This window comes from Drosophila pseudoobscura, chromosome 4, assembly GCF_009870125.1.
Source record: "Drosophila pseudoobscura strain MV-25-SWS-2005 chromosome 4, UCI_Dpse_MV25, whole genome shotgun sequence".
In the NCBI taxonomy this organism is placed as follows: domain Eukaryota; kingdom Metazoa; phylum Arthropoda; class Insecta; order Diptera; family Drosophilidae; genus Drosophila; species Drosophila pseudoobscura.
Window position 1 is genome coordinate 11238159 of NC_046681.1, and position 19738 is coordinate 11257896.

General features: G+C 38.4%; 2 protein-coding genes across 6 annotated transcripts; one reads left to right on the forward strand and one right to left on the reverse strand.

The window, feature by feature from the left end:
• Window positions 1-43: 43 nt before the first annotated feature.
• LOC6903516 (protein toll-like) lies at window positions 44-18099 on the forward strand. Of its 5 annotated transcripts, none has more exons than XM_033379595.1 (2): window positions 44-377; window positions 16209-18099. In XM_033379595.1, exons 1-2 carry the CDS (start codon window positions 63-65, stop codon window positions 18021-18023), a joined length of 2130 nt encoding a protein of 709 aa, XP_033235486.1. In that variant the 5' UTR covers window positions 44-62; the 3' UTR covers window positions 18024-18099. The 5 variants fall into 5 exon arrangements, with proteins under 5 accessions (XP_033235486.1, XP_033235485.1, XP_033235488.1 ...); XM_033379594.1 differs by lacking the exon at window positions 44-377 and having other exon boundaries at window positions 15829-16230; window positions 16282-18099; XM_033379597.1 differs by lacking the exon at window positions 44-377 and having other exon boundaries at window positions 15829-16230; window positions 16290-18099.
• Cpr35B (Cuticular protein 35B) lies at window positions 10763-11710 on the reverse strand. The gene is made up of 2 exons (XM_001357343.2): window positions 11547-11710; window positions 10763-11483 (listed from the first exon to the last, which is right to left on the reverse strand). The coding sequence occupies exons 1-2, from the start codon at window positions 11556-11558 to the stop codon at window positions 10842-10844; spliced, it is 654 nt and encodes a 217-aa protein (XP_001357379.2). The 5' UTR covers window positions 11559-11710; the 3' UTR covers window positions 10763-10841.
• Window positions 18100-19738: the final 1639 nt, after the last annotated feature.

Sequence of the window (19738 nt, forward strand, 5' to 3'; positions counted from 1 at the left end):
GGTCTGAGACTCTTCAAAAGACCTTAGGAATAATTGATCTGAATGTCAGTCAAACGATTGATATGAAATATTTTGAGGGTTACTCCAACTTAAGTTACATTTCTGCTAATGAATACAAACCCTATAAGAATCTGACAGCCATCATTTGCTGTAGAGTGTATCGTAATCACTGCAAGTTCATTGTCGGAATCAACGGAGAAAAGTGTCCTGATAAATGCATATGTGCATACTATTGGAATCCTTCTATTTTCGATATAATTTGTTCAAGAACGAAAATTCCACCATTGCCCATTCCGATTATTGGAAATACGAGTCTAAACTTCTGTGGAAATGATCTAGAGGAGCTCCCAAAAAACACATTAAGTGGATATAATGACATACAAAAATTAAATGTATCCGATGATAGATTAACGAGTCTTAAAATGGATCGACTGCCAAAAATACTGTTTGCTTTGAAAATCGGTAAAAATTTCGACCAACCAGTCGATAGTAATTTGATACTGACCCTTTCAGATGGTAAGGATTTAAAGCAGACGGCCAACCCATTTATTTATTGTGATGACAATATTACGATGGAGTTTCAGCATAATATGCCTCTTCAAGCAATTCTGGCGAGATCAGCCCAACTTTTACATAATAATTTGAATGCACAGTGTCCTGATGGATGCTCTTGTTGCTTCAACCGCAGCACAGACTACTTCGCGATCAACTGTACGCATTCCGATATGCAATTCTATCCTGACCTTCCGCATTCCATACCCTACAATGCCACCTTGCATCTCGATAAGAATAGAATTGCCAGCATTAAACCATCATTGGGTCACGCTTCCCTGAGAAAACTGTATTTGTTTGAGAACCAAATAGTGGACTTTCCATTCCACTTGATTCCCAAGAACATCACACATTTGGATCTTCGAAAAAACAAGCTGGAGGCTCTCGACGATCAGGTGGTCGATTTCTTCAGAGACCGTGGGGGAAGCACCAAGCGGAAGATCGAACTATCGGGGAATCCCTGGACATGCGACTGCAGGGCAAAGTCCTTCCTTTCATTTCTGAGGCAGAAGGAACCGCTGGAGTATATCGCCGCCCTGGATCGTTGTAATATCTTCCCTTCAGGAACGTGTCCGGAGGAATGCATCTGCTGTTTGGATAATTCTACAGTGCCTTCGATGATTATCGACTGCAAATCCAAAGGACTCAAGGCAATACCTCCATTACCCACGCTGACATCTGGACAATCCACCCTTCACTTCGAAGGAAACTATCTCGAAACATTGCCATCCAATTCCCTGCCCGGATATGCAAAGTTGGCACATCTATACCTGGCCAACAATCGACTAACTGAGATCGACCAACTTCCTGAGAACATAATAACTCTCGACATAAGAAACAATAGCATTTCGTTGCTGAACAAGCAGATGCGGGACTTCTTCGACAAGAGACTAGCCGCCAACTCGCAGCTGAAACTCCAACTCTCTGGGAATCCTTGGACTTGCACTTGCGAGGAGAAAGACTTCCTATTCTTTGTGAGAAGTTCGAAGTACATTGAAAATCTAAATGATATATACTGCGGTGGAACGGGAAAGGTCCTGAACCTAATGGATGAGAGCGATCTATGCCCTTCAGGCCTGGTGCACTATGTGACTGTCGCCATTTCCTTCATGATAATAATCTCAACTATAAACTTGATTGTTTACTTCAAGCAGCCACTCCTGATCTGGTTCTACGAGCACAATGTATGTATGAGCCTCGCCGCCCAGCGGGAGTTCGAAAAACAGAAGAAGTTCGATGCGTTTCTATCATTCACCCACAAGGACGAGGAGCTCATCGAAGAGTTCGTGGAGAGACTGGAGAATGGCGCGTACAAGTTCCGACTCTGCTTCTATCTGCGCGACTGGCTCGTGGGGGTGCCCATTCCCGAGTGCATCAGCCAATCTGTGAAGGACTCGAAGCGCGTCATCATCCTGATGACGAACCACTTCCTGAAGTCGACTTGGGGGCGACTGGAGTTCCGCCTCGCTCTGCATGCCACCTCCCAGGACCGATGCAAGCGCCTCATTGTGGTCCTCTACCCCGAAGTGGAGAACTTTGATGATCTCGACAGCGAACTGCGCTCCTACATGGTGCTGAACACGTATCTCAAGCGAGATGACCCCAATTTCTGGAACAAGCTAGTATATTCTATGCCTCATATCAATGTGGAAGAAGAACCCGCTCCAGAGGCAATAGAGCTGTCTGTCATTAATCCCTTTTGAATTTGTATCTACAAAATTGTATCAAATAGAACATTTGCCATCTTATGAATATAAGTATGATGGGCTCTCACAAATATTTGCATCCACTCTTTTCTCCCTATATCTCTTTCAGTATGCACTCTCTCTGTCTCTCTCTGAACTGATTCCCTCTCACGAGTACAGCAATAGAATAGGCAAATGTCAAGAATAACGGCCAGTACCCACAGCCTGCAGAAGATAATACACTGAGCACAATTTAATCAACTAAATCAACTGATCAAAGTACACTAAGAATCAAAAAACGTTCCAATATATTTGTACAAGTAATCAGAACACATGTGCTTCAATTAAAATTCACATTTTCAAAAATGTAATATCTAATAATATTATACTTTTTGTATGCCACATATTCTTTATCTTGATATAAACAGTTTCAGTATATTTATCATATTTTTGTATTATTTGTACTAGAGTTTCCTCTAAGTAAATCAGGAAGCGGGTTTTATCTTATAACAAATATTATTAATCCGTAATCCTACAGAATCGTGCCGAAATGTGCTGCAAAAATATAAAATATTTACTTTTCCCATGAGTCTTTTCTAATCCTATGGGGATCCAACTATTTTTTGTGGATGTGTTTGTTTTAATGATTTATGTGTGTTTTCATCGATATATTTTTCGAATTGTTCGTCTTCGCTGTTCTCTGGCGCAACGAGTGTTTGAGTGTTTTATGTTTAAAAAACATACTTCAAAAGTACTCTTTTCTGCTTACATAACAAAGATGTCTCATTAATATATTTTCCTCCCAATCAAATGTGTTATTTTCAAATTAGGGACTTTCCTTAAGACCACAAAACATCAAAGGAAACTAGGCAGGAAAAAAAAAAAATCATCAGCAAACAAAAAGAAAAAAATAAAAAAACCCTGCAGTCGAATGCATATGAATGGGAGACTGTTGAAAAAGGGAGTAAAATAAAAACAAAAGCGCAATGTTTTAAATAAATAAATATGACACATAAATACAAGAAAACAATGATATAAAAAACAAAACCATTTCAAAGAGAAAAACAAAACAAAAAAGGATATTAAAAAAAAATCATTGGCAACAACAAAGCCAAACCGACGACGGCGACAGGGACAAAAAGAGAAACAGATACAGGGACGGGGACGGGGATGGGGAGGTGTACGGGGAGGGGGCCGTGGAGGGGGACGGGGTGGGGGACGGGTACGGAGACCGACAGTTAATTCCGCGAAAGAGGAAATTACAATTCATGCCCTTTGGCGGGAGAGTCCATGATTATCAGATCGAATTAGTGTCTGACTCTGGGCCGTGGCGGTGGCCCATTCCCTGGCTCTGGGATGAGTGTGTCCTGGGGCCACATGTGCCACACATTCTTGCCTCTTCCCTTTTTTTTTGTTTGTTTTTTTTTTTATTGCCGACAAACCAATTGAATGAACTTGGAACTTGCTGCGTGGCTTTTGTTTTTTTCCGCCAACAAACGCACTGCAACAACAATTATGAGAGTGTCCCCCCACCGTCCCCACCGTCCCCCCCCGGCCACTGTCTGGCTTTGTCCTGAATCCTGTCATGACCAGAATGTTGCCCCTTTTTTTTTTTGGCTCCACTGTGTGTTCATTTTACTGTCCCAAAAAAAAAAAAAAAATTGTGACAGACTGAAGTTTTTTTTTTGGGATCTTGGAGGTGGTCGAGTGGTGAGTGGATTGGTTTGTGGATTGATTTATATGATTGTATTCAGTGACTGGTTCAATTATGGAAGTTTCAAAGACGCTTTTAACACATTTTTGCTGCCACTAACAGATGATTTTTCTATAAAAGACAATTTAATTTCAAGAAAATTGTTTTGTAAATTTATTTTTAATTTTATTTTAATCTTTGCCCCTGTCTCTCAACTATAATTTCTGCTTAGATTCCACCAGTGATACCACATAATTTGTTCTAGTCATTATTAATTGAATTTGAATGTTCCTCAGCCTCAAAATTGATGGAAAATTGATATCCAGAGACAGTGTCTGGAGGCAAACAAAACCAAAAAGGCCACCAAAAGCCATAATCAACAGACACATTAATTATATTAAATACTTTTGAGTGCCTTTGGGGGCCTCTTACTCTTGGCCCAATCGCTGCCGTTGACTCATTATGGTAAAGACATGTGTTAATTTATGTAACTTTCCCAAAATGCTTTTTGTGACGTTCATTAATCATTTGTGCGAGAGATTTTTCATGGTTCATGGCTCTCTCTCTCTCTTTCTCTCTCTATCTCTCTGTGTGTGTGTGCCGCTGCCTACTCTTTTATGTTTTATTTTATTTTTTTTAGTTAATTGTTGGCGCTGTAAAATGTTTATGCGTTTTTGGCCAATAACCGACTCTTTGGCTTTGACTAATGTGTGTGCCGCGCGGCGTTTTCACGTTTTTGTCTCAATGATTTATTGCCATTGACTGGACAAAAGTCATTTCTTGCCTTTTGGTTTCTCTCCGTTTCTTGTGTGTAAAACAAATCAATCATATTGGAAATTAATTTTGATTTCCAGATAATGCTATATAAAAATAGCACCAGAGGGCAATATTGCAATATTGCATAAGCAAAAATCATTAATTTTGGGAAATTATTTATAAATTTAATGAGTCATTTAGGCATTGATTGATTTTCGAAAAGTACAAAAAATAACTCGTTTAACAAATTCTTCAAAGTTGATGACACACTTTTTTTTTTAAATCTTTGTAATTTTTTCTGTGACTCCCAGTAATAGTAAACAACATAATTTGTATTATGTATTTTATATGATTTTATAAGCAAAAATAAAAAATATAATACAATAAAATTAAGAAAAAATATTTAATAAAAAACTTATTAAAAAAATACAAAATTAAATATTTTAATACAAATATGACTAAAAATTGATGAAATACATAAAACAGGAGAGCTTTTTTTAAGTAAAAGATATATTACATGTATTTACATAACATTTCTCATTGATCTGGATTTGTTTTCAGTATTTGTTTTTTCTTTTTTATTAGTATTATTATTTTGTTCGAAAAGTACAAAAAATAACTCATTTAACAAATTCTTCAAACTTGATGGCACGCATATATTTGTTTTTTAATCTTTGTAATTTTTCCTGTGACTCCCAGTAACAGTAAGCAACATACATAATTGGATATGATTTTCTAAGCAAGAAATCAAAAATATAATCAAACAAAATTTAAAAAAAATGATTAAAAAAAACTTATTGAGGAAAATAAAAAATTAAATATTTTAATACAAAAAAATATGACTAAAAATTTAAGAAATACATAATACTTCCAGTAACAGTAAACAACTAAATTAGTATTATGTATTTGATATGATTTTATAAGCAAAAATAAAAAATATAATACAATAAAACTACAAAAAATTATAAAAAAAAATTTTTTTTAAGAAAAAAAAATATTTGTATACAAAATTGAAGAAATACATACATAAAACAGGACAATTTTTTTAAGTAAAAAATTTGTTGTCTATACATGTATTTAAATATTTTTTTTCTCATTGATTTGGTTTTGTTTTATGCATTTTTTTTGTATTAATTAACATACGAAATTTGTATTAAAAAATCTTCTGTTTCCTGCCTGAATCCATTTATGGTTGCGGAACATTCTGAAGTGCTGGCAGCCTTGCAACATGCTGCCCAACTGGTGTCAAAGCGAAAGTAAGCCAGTGACTGAGTTTTTGCCCGTTAGCCAAACAGCACTACTCGTACATACAGTGCACAACATGAGTGTAATTACAGTGCGTACCGGGTGCAGGCATCTTTCGAAAACAAAGCCCATAATCAGCATTAAGGCGTACAGAGGCCATTATTAAGTTGATTACAATTTTGGGATAAGCCCCAAAAGCAACGAAAAGCTGTTGCGCCTATGTGTGGGTAACACCCCAGAGAGAAGTGAAGATCATTTTGCACGATTTATACTTACAGCCCATATATAGATGGTGGGGGGGGCTCTACCCGAGGCTAGACTTTGCGGATGGATAATGAATACTGACGCTGCCGCTGCCGCTGATGAGTGGATGGTAGCTTCTCTACTCTCTCTCTGTCTCTCTCTCTGTGGCTGTCGGTGGGGCACATCCATCAATCGTGATGTATAACTGACAGCTTGGGGCGTTGCGGGTTCTCAATTTTCATGGCCATGGCTCTAAAGAAAAAAGAGAAGAAAAAAATTCCATTTACCAGTCAACCCAATTTGTTGATCATTAATCATTGATATCCACTCCACTCCACTCCACTCGACTCTGCGCCATTCACTCGTTTAGTTAGTTATTTAGTTGCTTGATTATATTATTTTTGTTGTTGTTGTTGTTGTTGGACTGAAATCTCTGTAGCATTGACCCATTGAGGAATTTTGTTGCCGCATGTAAAATGGCTTAAATGAATATAGCCAAACAAAATTTAATTAGCCATAAATCAATGAGTTTATTAAACAGTAGCCAGCAGCCAATCATGCCAAAACGTTTTCCACCAATAAACTGCCACAAATTGGCTAATACCAAATGGCGTTATATGTCGACCTCAAACTCCATCTCTCCACCGGCGACCGACGCCCACAAGCCACCTCTCACGGGGGGGCGGGGGCGGGGGGCTGTGTGGGGGCACACATTAAAAATCAGTTAAATTCAGACACAGACAGAAAATGTTCATAAACAATTTCCATGGGCCCGCCACGGCCCGCACAGCCAACGCCACGCAATGGACCTCTCACTGTGCCGGCTGTCGAGAGGCGCAGCTGGATTTAGCGACTGGTTATACTGCCACGGATGGAGGGGACGGACTCTGCCACGGACGATGGACTGGGATTGCGACTCGGACTCGGAGGGGGACTGCGACTGGGACTGGGACCGGGACTGGACTTCTGTGGTGCGGTTGGATGTGCCACCAAAAGCCATTTGGCACATACATTTCAAACATTTATGGTTATTATAAAGCATTTAACATTATTATGGATGCCATGGGGCATCTGTTACAATCTGAATTGCAGCAGCAGCAGCAGCCCCGGCAGCCCCAGACCCATAGTCAGGCTTAAATAATCACTCTGTGGTGTAATTAGCAAAATATTTATTGATATTTCGTTTTCCAAAATGTACGTACAAACATATATAAAAATTGCCACTGCAATTCGGTTTTTGGAAGGAACACATGAGCACATGTTGCAGGTACATACATACATATGTATGTACATATATTGCTCTCGATTGGGGGTTTTCGAATTGGTAATTAATTCCCGGAATTTAATTGTTTTTTGTTTTTTTTTTTTAATTTTATTTATTCACTATTTTATTTGATTTATTTTAGTTTCTATATTTTTTTTTGTATTTTATTTATTCACTATTTTATTTGATTTATGTTAGTTTTTATATATTTTTTGTATTTTATTTATTCATTTTTTTATTTGATTTATTTTAGTTTCTATATAGTTTTTTTTGTATTTTTTATTTCACATTGGAGGTTGAATTATTTTTTTAAATTATTTACCCTTTATTTAATTTGTATTTTTGTGTATATATTTTAATTTTATTTTTTATTTCAAATTAATAATTTGTTCTAAGAAATTAATTGAAGTTTTAATAATTTATTGATTCTATTTTATTATATTTTTTTAATTTTATTATATATTTGTATTTTACTATATTTATTATATAAGTTTTTAATTGAATGTTTCATATATTTTTCCTTTTTTTTATATTTTTAGTGCAAAGTCTAAAACAAAGGAACGATAAAGGTAAATAATTTTTATTTAATTTATGTATTATATTATTTTGGGTGTTTGGACAATTCCCCATTTTTTAATAAAAAAATTTTAAATAAAATTGTTTGAATAAAAAAAATATATTTTTCGATAACTACAGTATTTTTTAGATTTTTAAAACACCTCCAAGCCTGGTTGCCCTAGGGAAGATTACGGCACAATTTGCCCATAAGTGAATGGCCAATAATCCACCAAAATGCCAAGAATATTAGTATTTTTTTAAAGAAATCAAGCTTTGATTTCAAATTGAATGCATATCATTCCCCTAAGATCATAAGATACAAAAATCGAAATATGTGTAATTGCTTAAACGTATAAGAAAATAGTTGTGATTTTTGTATTACCAAACCACTAAAATCCTACCCCAACAAATTATTCCAAAGATGTATGTATATTTATCGCATTTATTTGTTGTTGTTTTTATTCGGCTTGGTCAGCAATCTACTACCGAATCACGTTTGTTAATGTTTTCCCCCCGAAAACAGAAACGAGGCGAAGAAGAAACTTGACAAATAAGTTACGCTTAATTTTGTGGCAAGCGTTTAAAAAACCGAAACACGCAACAAGGCAGCCACCTAAAGCAAAACCCATTAAAAGCGACGCGACACTTTTGATAACGAAATTCAAAGCCCCCAAAAGCCAAAACCAAAAGTTGAGCTTAAAAAAAAACTAAAAAAAAAATATTCATACTACGGAGTATACCGAATCGGAGGCGAGCAGCCATAAACATTGAATTTTACGACGCTGTGTGGTCTCATTTGACATATTGTGGGCTTTACGATTCCGAAATTAATGGCACCACGGCCCCAAGACGGTTAACGGATTGGGGGTATTTGGGATCTTGGCTTGGTGCCGCACCGGTTTTTTGTGCACAGACGACAGCCTCATCAGTTAATAAGACACATACCCATTTTTATGGCATTAAACGACGACAAGTGAAACATAAAATATATATTTACTTAATTTTTATGCACGACTATGGCACACAAATATAATTTGCATTGCAAATTGATCAGCGCGTTTGGTTTTTATTTTATTTTTTGGTTTTCTAAAAAAGCTTTTTCGTTTTTGTTCGGATTTCGTTTCAAATAAATCGTAATCAACTTTATTTACGATCTGATTCCACAACAAGGTATTCATTCATTCACATTCCCTTCGGCTGGGCCAAGCTTAATTAATTTGAAATTAATTTTCCATGCCATGGCACTGTCGACGTCGCCGTCCCGGGCACTGAATTTATGATTCAATTGCATTAGGTGACATGTAAATTCCACGGTTAAGCTAATTAAATGTCTACCTCGTAATGATTGAGGGCTCTGCGAATAAAGGAAATTAAAATGCAAGCTAAATAATTATAGAATGTCCATTGGCTTAAGCGTTTTATCGATTGAGTTACGCAAATGGAACGAAAAATCAATTTCAATTACATTTTCTATCCTTCGAAATGGAAGAAAAATCAATTAACTAAACAAGAAAATATTTACAACAGGAACTAAGACCAATCGAAATTGAAAAAATCGCGGCACACGTGCCGTGACACTATGATGAATAAAATAAAACAAGATCTTCCACCTGTCATTCAGTCGTTTAAGCTGGATTCCCTCTAAAATATTCTTTTGATTATATTTCTGGGTTGGTACTATGATAAGAAACGAAGTCTGACACTTGAATGTATCTCAGAAACCTTTCGTACCTTACCACTATTAATCCTGCAAATTATTCTTCTAATATTTACTGCATTTATTTATAGTCTCTTACATTTAATGGGCATCTGAAAGCAGATTAATAACGTGAATGATATTCAATAACCCAAAAGGGCCGACCATCGGCCTGTAATTTGTATCGTACGCTTTTGAGATAGGAAGATTTTGTATGCCCCGTCGATGATAAATCATTTTCCTTGCGGCTGGTCCATAAATTGCAGTTTTCAGGTGCCTGAAAACTTTTATCATCAATTCCTGCATGGAATACGAGTTACATATTTATTTTTATATGCGATTTCTTTTCACTTTCCGTGGCGGCAATTGGAGTATTTTTTGTGGATTTTTGGCAAGTCCTTTATTCATCGTCGCATGCCCATAAATCAAATATATTTACGAGTATCTCTCTAGCTCTCTCTCTCTCTCTCTCTCTCTCTCCCTTTCTCTCGTGTGGCTACAATTTGTTGAACAGACAACCGCCTCGGCGCACATCCTGGCGTTATCCTGTTGCCCTCGTTTTTGTTGCTGTTTTACAAATGACTGTGGAATATTTATAAGCATCATAAATTTAATTTATGTCGCCGCTGTGCCCCGCTCCGCGTTTATTGTTCGCATAATAAACGCTCCACGAAAATCCCTTCTCGACCCGAGAGACGACCCTGAATCCGGTGTTACGGGTATCCGGGTGTAGGGTAATTTATTATTTGTATACGTTTCATGTGCGTTTGTACGGCACGCACTTTCTATAAGATATAGTGCGAAAATTGCAGTGGCTATTATTTTTTGCCACCTTTTTTTTTGTGGCAAATATATGATTAATGGGGATATTTTTTCATTGTCGATTTGTTGTGTTTAGTGAATTATATTTTATTATTTGCCCAAGAATTGAGGTAGTTATGGGCTTCCAAAGGAAAGCCAAAAAGTATGATATCTATCCATAAAATGTATCTCAGAGTCGAAAGTTCTAGAATGGTTTCCTATAGAATATTGAATCCCTTTACAAAAAATCGCTCTAATTTCATTTACTTTGGAAATGGTTTGCCTGATTTTATTTTGGTATACATATAACAACAAATATTTTTTGGTTCAAAGATTGATGAAAAATTCTCAATGATAGCCATGTCCATGAGAGATTCCGTGTCCGTGTCCATGGCCGTGCTCCTGCTTTAGAGAGTAGCCACTGGTATGAGAGCCGCCGCCGCCGCCGCCGCTATGGCCATGCCCGTGACTGTAACCCTCATGGCCGTGACTGTACTCCTCATGACCATGTCCGGACTGAGCGGAATGCTCCTCGAACTCAACGTGACCGCCCTCATAGCCGCTGCCATGACCGTGTCCGTGTCCATGTCCGTGCTGCTCGACGGCCACCTGATGATGATCGTAGAGCTTCTCGCGCTGGACATGGGCCTGGAAGCCGTTGTGCTTGTCAGCAGTATAGTGGACAGTGCGCTTGTGTCCGTCGGCGTCTATCAACTCATAGTGTCCGGTAACCTTATGGCCGTGACGTGATTCACTGTGCCCCTTCACATCGCCCGTTTTGTGATCCTTGACGCCGTAGTTGAAGTCGTATTCGGCATGCGAATCATGATGATCGTCGTGATGAGCCTCCTCATGATGTCCCTGATGATCGTCATGCGATGTCAAATGCACCGAGGCATGACTCGAGGCACCACCCTGATGGTGGTCGTGACCGTGAAAAGGAGCTGCCCGAATGGCCGCAAGGCCCAACAGGACAACAACAATGAAAAACTAAAAAAATAATTCGAATTAGGGATTAAAGCTGATGAAAACCACCACAGGATATGCTCTTACCGTCTGGGCCATGGTACTTTAGCTAGTTTATGAGTTGATCTAAGCTAGAGACTACTGTTGTCCGAACACCAAACCAAAGTGAACTGTACTAAAATCCAGTGATAGTTGGTGCTTTTATACCCTGCCCGTCTGGGGAGCGTAAAAGTGTTTGTAACTTTCGAAAAAAAAAAAAAACCTACAACTAAATCGGTCTTTAGTTACGCCCCAATTTGAGCTGCAGTTCAAGTTCAGGCCGATTGCTTTTCTTTTTGCGCCCCGGCGTGGCCTGCAATTATATCTGACGGTCGACCCTAAAAAAAAAAGAAAAAAAAAGGGAAAGAAAGAATGCCCAATGTAGTAATTCATTGTAAAATTTACTGTCGCAACAATTGCCAATTTAAAGTGGCATTGTTTATGCATCGCATCGCTGTCGTTGTCGGGCATTATAATCCCCCTTTTGGCTGGCTTTGGGGATTGCGGATGAGGATGAGGATGGGTTATCCACATCCAAGAACAGCCAACAAACGAGCCAAAAGATTTATATGCCTGACAAACGTCGTTGAGTCGTTGACGTCAATCAGGCCTGACAAAAAGTCATCAGAATTGCAGTTTGCAGTTCTCTGTCTCTCCTGTCTCTCCCGTCTCTCTCTCTCTGTTCCCCTCCTGAAGCTTGTCTTCTTTTTGGCCAGATCACCAGATCGCCGTCTTCTTTATTCTCCTTGATCCCGATCCTCATGGAGCTACCGTCTGTCGTCTGTTGTCTGTCCTTCTGTCTGGCTGTCAGTAGTCAATCGGCTACCGGTCTGTCAATGTCGTGTCGCCTTCATCAAAGGCCGCTTTCAACTTGACAATGGGATGGATATTCGTTCTGTTTGTGTAAGGATTTGTGAAAGTGGATATAGAATCCAAAAAGGGGAGCTGAAAGCAATTTTATTCTTGTTTTTTTTTTTCGTATAATTTGCATTTGATGCGTGAATTAGCTGAAAATCTGATAATTGGTTGATGAGAATTTCCCACAGGAATGAACAATTATTCAGGATATATGTATGTATATTATATATATTTTTGAGACAAGTAATGCCCATAAATTTTAATTTTTTTAAGACTAGATTTCGAGTTGTCTTTAAATTTTGTTTAAAATTTATATTTTCTTTGATCTGGTTCCTTTGAGTGGTCTAAAAATAGTTATATCCATTCATTTATGCATCCTCTAAGCTGTCCTTTGTTCAAATATTATGGCTAAAATTCTACCACAAGAAGGTCGGTCTAATTGATTCTTATTATGGTAGTAGGCCTTTGCTTTATGCATTTATAAGTCGATCCGATGCCTCATCACTTCTGACATCCTATGTACCGGGTGCCGACTGTCGCTGGTCGTTGGTCGCTGGTCAGTATACGGCTACGGCTCTGTGGCTCTGTTGTCAGTCAAAGAGGACTCGGCGGAGGGCTGGCTGCGAAACGCAACTTTCGTGGTTGCTTGGGGTTCGTTGGGTTTCGTTGTCAGTGTCATTTCTGGCTGCGTTTTGTGGGCACATTTCGGCTGCTTGATTACTCATGTCAATCAGGCTTCCAAACAGCGACGACATGCTGTCAATCTTTGTGTCATGGCCGCTGAAGTTGTTGGTTGGCTGGAAGGATGGATCCGATGGATGGCTGGTCGGTTGCCGGTTGTTGTTGTTGGTTGGACAACAAGTACGCTTGATTGCCGTGGCCCAAAAGGCATAGCCCCAGACAGAGATAGGGGCAAAAGGCAAAGGAATACAAAAAAAAAAAAAAAAAAAACAGAGAACTGATGATGCCACAAAGGTGCTCTCAGTGGCTGTGGCAGTGGCAGTGGCAGGGTAAATGGCAGTGACAGTGACAGTAGCAGTAGCAGTAGCAGTACTTGATGTTGTTGCTGCTGCTGTTGCCATTCGATTGATGTGCATTGTATGTAAATTGGGCGGTCGTTTTCGCATTTGATGCCCTGTCAAGGGATAATCAACAGCAGAAGAAGCAGCAGCAGGAGCAGCAGGAGCAGCAGTCCGGACATCATAGGGACAGCTTTAACATCGACTTGCAACTCATTATACAAGACTGAATGAAGCATATAAAATTGTCCCTTACTCGTCCCTTACTATAACGAGCTCAAGAAATACGATCGCAATGTTTCGATAATTTTTCCCTTCAGCACCATCTCATGCCATAAATATCCACCTATGCTTGACATTTTGCTTGGCCGTGCCTCGTCCTCCTGCCGAAAATTGAAAACGACAATATTCGTTTGACAGGACCCCGTCAACTGTCAGATCCAAGCGAAACATAAACTGCCACAGACATCCGCAATCGTCGATGGAATGAGGGTGTGGGAACACTGGTCACATCCTTCGAGGGAATGTACTATCATTATGCAGCTGCTTAAGTTTCAGCAGAAGATTTATAGCTAATTAATTGTGAGTATTTCGAAATGAATAAAATATGTAATTGTGGAACTTTTGAATAAATAAATAAATCCTTATAAATACAATATTTGAATCTAAAAAATATAAAAATAGAAGAAGACGAAGTCTTACTCCCTAACGATATCTCTTCGTCTAATACCCTTCTATCCCAAGCGATATATCGATACTCATCAGCTGGTTAAAGGGCTGCCAACCCTACAGCCCAATATTTATTCCATTAAAATTAAAAAAAAAAAGTTCAAACTTTTAAAGATTTTCTGGGTGGCATTTCAATTATTTACTTCATTTATTTAAATCATTACTGGCTTTCATTTTGATTTCGTTTTCTCTTGATTTTTCGAATTAAAAAACTACCAGATTTATTATAAATTATCTTAGCATTGCCAGATTGTGGTTTGGAATGGTTATAGCCATATGACTTTAGGCTTTGCCACAGACAAAACCCAAAATTAGTGCTCTTACACAGCCAGACAGTCAGGAATATTGGATCTAAAGGATCTATAGGATCCCAGGACAACTAGAAAGCCAAGCTGACGTATCCCTCGCTCTCACTGCATGATTTTCCCGTAGGGCTATCGCTATATGCTATAGTTAGCATACTCTCTTTCCCTCTCACATTCTGTCTTTCTGCCAAGAATAACGGCCACAAAAGTCTTACGACGCGATAAAAAATGTATGGCACTCGACGAAATAGTTTCTGCAAGTAAATTCTTGATAAATGATGGATGGTATTTCTTCCACGATTGTAGGAGCATAGGCCACATTTTTTTTATCAAGATAATCGAATGAAATGAAGCTCTAATACTCCAGTGAATTTGCCCCAAAGTGCTGTGGGAGCAGTTTAAAAAAATAATAATTTTAAAGTGGTTTTTAGTTGTTTTCTTTTTGGTTGGATTCCCTATAGGGAATTGATTTTTTGGGGGCTAAACAAATATAATATTTCTATGGCTTGTTTAGTTCGAATCACACTCGGATACCGATCGCATCGAAAATGTCGTGGAATATAGTTTGGATATTTGTTATACTCTTGGCAATAAGTTCGTTTAGTGATCAAAAGATTTTGGAAAACATCAGAGAGGATTACTGTGAAATATACTGTAAAGATGAGTGCAAAAACATTAACAGTGACAGAACGTGCTACAAAAATGGATCATCTTTCATTACAAACGATTATACATTGGAGTTACAAGATGGACTTATGAGAATCATTTTGGTGAATAATGACATCAAAGAGTGGAATTTTGCCGCAGTTTCCAATGAAACTAATGTCCAATTGGAGAGGTTACATGTCTTAATACCTCATCATAGCTCCACACTTCGTCCTGGAGTATATTATCTCAGAGGTCTTGGTGTGCAAGAAGCATCGACATATTTTTTAGCTTGGAGCGATTTTATTGTAAATGAGATAAATCTCAATTATTTAAATGGCTCAACAGAATTAAAGATTTATGCCGAAAGATTTATAGATTTAATTAACGAATACATTAAGATGAGCCTGAATCATCTCAAGAAGATTAAAATTAAATATAATCCAGAAGATCAGAATATATCACTAAATGAAACTATCAAAAACAGAAACAGAATATTCTGGTTAAACGAAAATACTTTTGCAGGAAAAATAAATTTAGAATGGCTTATCTTTGACGGTATGGATATTAGAAACCTTACCCCAAATGTTTTCACCGACTTGAAAAACTTAATGGTATTAGAGTTCCAAAATGTCGTTCTAGAGGATTTCTCATTCTTAAGGTTCGTATGATCTACAGTTTGGAAAATTATTGAAAGTAATTGCTACTGTTTCATGAACATCAGGAAATGTTGTTTTCCATTTCGAAAAGTCATTTGTTTTCTTTTTTTTTATTTTAGGTCTGAGACTCTTCAAAAGAACTTAGGAATAATTGATCTGAATGTCAGTCAACCGATTGATATGAAATATTTTGAGGGTTACTCCAACTTAAGTTACATTTCTGCTAATGAATACAAACCCTATAAGAATCTGACAGCCATCATTTGCTGTAGAGTGTATCGTAATCACTGCAAGTTCATTGTCGGAATCAACGGAGAAAAGTGTCCTGATAAATGCATATGTGCATACTATTGGAATCCTTCTATTTCCGATATAATTTGTTCAAGAACGAAAATTCCACCATTGCCCATTCCGATTATTGGAAATACGAGTCTAAACTTCTGTGGAAATGATCTAGAGGAGCTCCCAAAAAACACATTAAGTGGATATAATGACATACAAATACAATTGAAAATCGGTAAAAATTTCTACCAACCAGTCGATGATAATTTGATACTGACCCTTTCAGATGGTAAGGATTTAAAGCAGACGGCCAACCCATTTATTTATTGTGATGACAATATTACGATGGAGTTTCAGCATAATATGTCTCTTCAAGCAATTATGGCGAGATCAGCTCAACTTTTACATAATAATTTGAATGCACAGTGTCCTGATGGATGCTCTTGTTGCTTCAACCGCAGCACAGACTACTTCGCGATCAACTGTACGCATTCCGATATGCAATTCTATCCTGACCTTCCGCATTCCATACCCTACAATGCCACCTTGCATCTCGATAAGAATAGAATTGCCAGCATTAAACCATCATTGGGTCACGCTTCCCTGAGAAAACTGTATTTGTTTGAGAACCAAATAGTGGACTTTCCATTCCACTTGATTCCTAAGAACATCACACATTTGGATCTTCGAAAAAACAAGCTGGAGACTCTCGACGATCAGGTGGTCGATTTCTTCAGAGACCGTGAGGGAAGCACCAAGCGGAAGATCGAACTATCGGGGAATCCCTGGACATGCGACTGCAGAGCAAAGTCCTTCCTTTCATTTCTGAGGCAGAAGGAACCGCTGGAGTATATCGCCGCCCTGGATCGTTGTAATATTTTCCCTTCAGGAACGTGTCCGGAGGAATGCATCTGCTGTTTGGATAATTCTACAGTGCCATCGATGATTATCGACTGCAAATCCAAAGGACTCAAGGCAATACCTTTATTACCCACGCTGATATCTGGAGAATCGACCCTTCACTTCGAAGGGAATTTTCTCGAATCATTGCCATCCAATTCCCTGCCCGGATATGCAAAGTTGGCACATCTATACCTGGCCAACAATCGACTAACTGAGATCGACCAACTTCCTGAGAACATAATAACTCTCGACATAAGAAACAATAGCATTTCGGTGCTGAACAAACAGATGCGGGACTTCTTCGACAAGAGACTAGCCGCCAACTCGCAGCTGAAACTCCAACTCTCTGGGAATCCTTGGACTTGCACTTGCGAGGAGAAAGACTTCCTATTCTTTGTGAGAAGTTCGAAGTACATTGAAAATCTAAATGATATATACTGCGGTGGAACGGGAAAGGTCCTGAACCTAATGGATGAGAGCGATCTGTGCCCTTCAGGCTTGGTGCACTATGTGACTGTCGCCATTTCCTTCATGATCATAATCTCAACTATAAACTTGATTGTTTACTTCAAGCAGCCACTCCTGATCTGGTTCTACGAGCACAATGTATGTATGAGCCTCGCCGCCCAGCGGGAGTTCGAAAAACAGAAGAAGTTCGATGCGTTTCTATCATTCACCCACAAGGACGAGGAGCTCATCGAAGAGTTCGTGGAGAGACTGGAGAATGGCGCGTACAAGTTCCGACTCTGCTTCTATCTGCGCGACTGGCTCGTGGGGGTGCCCATTCCCGAGTGCATCAGCCAATCTGTGAAGGACTCGAAGCGCGTCATCATCCTGATGACGAACCACTTCCTGAAGTCGACTTGGGGGCGACTGGAGTTCCGCCTCGCTCTGCATGCCACCTCCCAGGACCGATGCAAGCGCCTCATTGTGGTCCTCTACCCCGAAGTGGAGAACTTTGATGATCTCGACAGCGAACTGCGCTCCTACATGGTGCTGAACACGTATCTCAAGCGAGATGACCCCAATTTCTGGAACAAGCTAGTATATTCTATGCCCCATGTGAATGTGCAACAAGAACCCGCTCCAGAGGCAATAGAGCTGTCTGTCATTAATCCCTTTTGAATTTGTATCTACAAAATTGTATCAAATAGAACATTTTCCATCTTATGAATATAAGTATGATGGGCTCTCAAAAATATTTGCATCCACTCTTTTCTCCCTCTATCTCTTTCAGTATGCACTCTCTCTGTCTCTCTCTGAACTGATTCCCTCTCACGAGTACAGCAATAGAATAGGCAAATGGCAAGAATAACGGCCAGTACCCACAGCCTGCAGAAGATAATACACTGAGCACAATTTAATCAACTAAATCAACTGATCAAAATACACTAAGAATCATATAACGATCCAATATATTTGTAGAAGTAATGAGAACACAAGTGCTTCACATTTACAAAAATGTAATATCTAATAATATTATACTTTTTGTATGCCACATATTCTTTATCTTGATATAAACTGTTACAATATATTTATCATATTTTTGTATTATTTGTACTAGAGTTTCCTCTAAATAAATCAGGCAGCGGGTTTCGTAAATTACATTCCCTTTTCATATCTTTTGATCTTTCCGAGAGAGAAATATAAAATATATACTTTCCTTATTAATAATAATAAAAAATTTCCAACTCACTTTATTGAATAATTTCATTATTGAACTTTTTCTGGCCCTTTCAGACTTTCAGAAACATTCAAAATTAGAGGCTCAGAAATGTGCTTATTTTTCCCCACCCTCATCCGTGTACAGTATGTATAAGTGGATAAAATATAACCAGGAGACGCTGAGGACGTACAAAAAAATGCGTCAAGACAATTCACAGCAATTGCAATCGAACAAGAAACTGGTTGGTTGGCCATAAAGTTAGCTGTAATCGGTAATTGCGATAAATAAAGTAAGTGGCCAGCGAGACAGCGCACAGTGGAACTCTGAAGGAGGTGTTGAAGCAGCAAAAAGGGGTGGGGGCGGGTGGTGGGGGAGCTATGTTGTCCCCCCGATTCCAGAGTGTTGACAATTCTCGTCAATTACGTTGTAATGTCGTCGTCGTCGTCATCGTCATCGCGGTTCTGCCTTCGACGTTCCAGGCTTCCAGGCTTCCACTTGATGCATTGCTTGACACATTATGATGCTTGATTTGTTGTCATGGCAATTTTGCCACCATCCTGTCCATGCCTCAAATGGCATTTAGCCAATCTTCACCTCTGTCTCACTCTGTGGCATCCATCCACTGAGGCCTTTTGCCTCTTCTGTGTTATGTGAATTTTTCACTATGGACAAATGAGTTTGTCGCGGCCTTTTTGCGTTATAATTACAAAACGTTTTTGGTTTTTGTTTTGCACCACTCTCTGTGAACAGAAATAGTTAACAATGCTACAACATTGCTGGGCCTACCAGTTATTAATGGTTAAGTCTGCACATGTTGGCATTTATCGGGTTGTTCTTCTCTTCATATGGCAACGTTTTCTCTTGTAAAACTATTTCTTTCAGGAATTTCTAATGCTTTCAGAATGTAAATGAAAACTTCCATCAATGTGTTGACTGATTTCCTTCAATAAATATAGTTCAAATGGCGTAAAAATAAGCACATTTATGAATACGCACGTAAATGTAATGAAGGGTATGGATTTTGGAGCTCCAGATCTACATATATATATTTTCTAGGGATCTTAAGGGTTGTTACTTTTGTGATAAATATAAAAAAAAATAACTAATTTCTGATTTGTATTAAAACAGTTTTAAATTTAAATTAAAAGTAAAAAAAAATTAAAATTTTTGATTA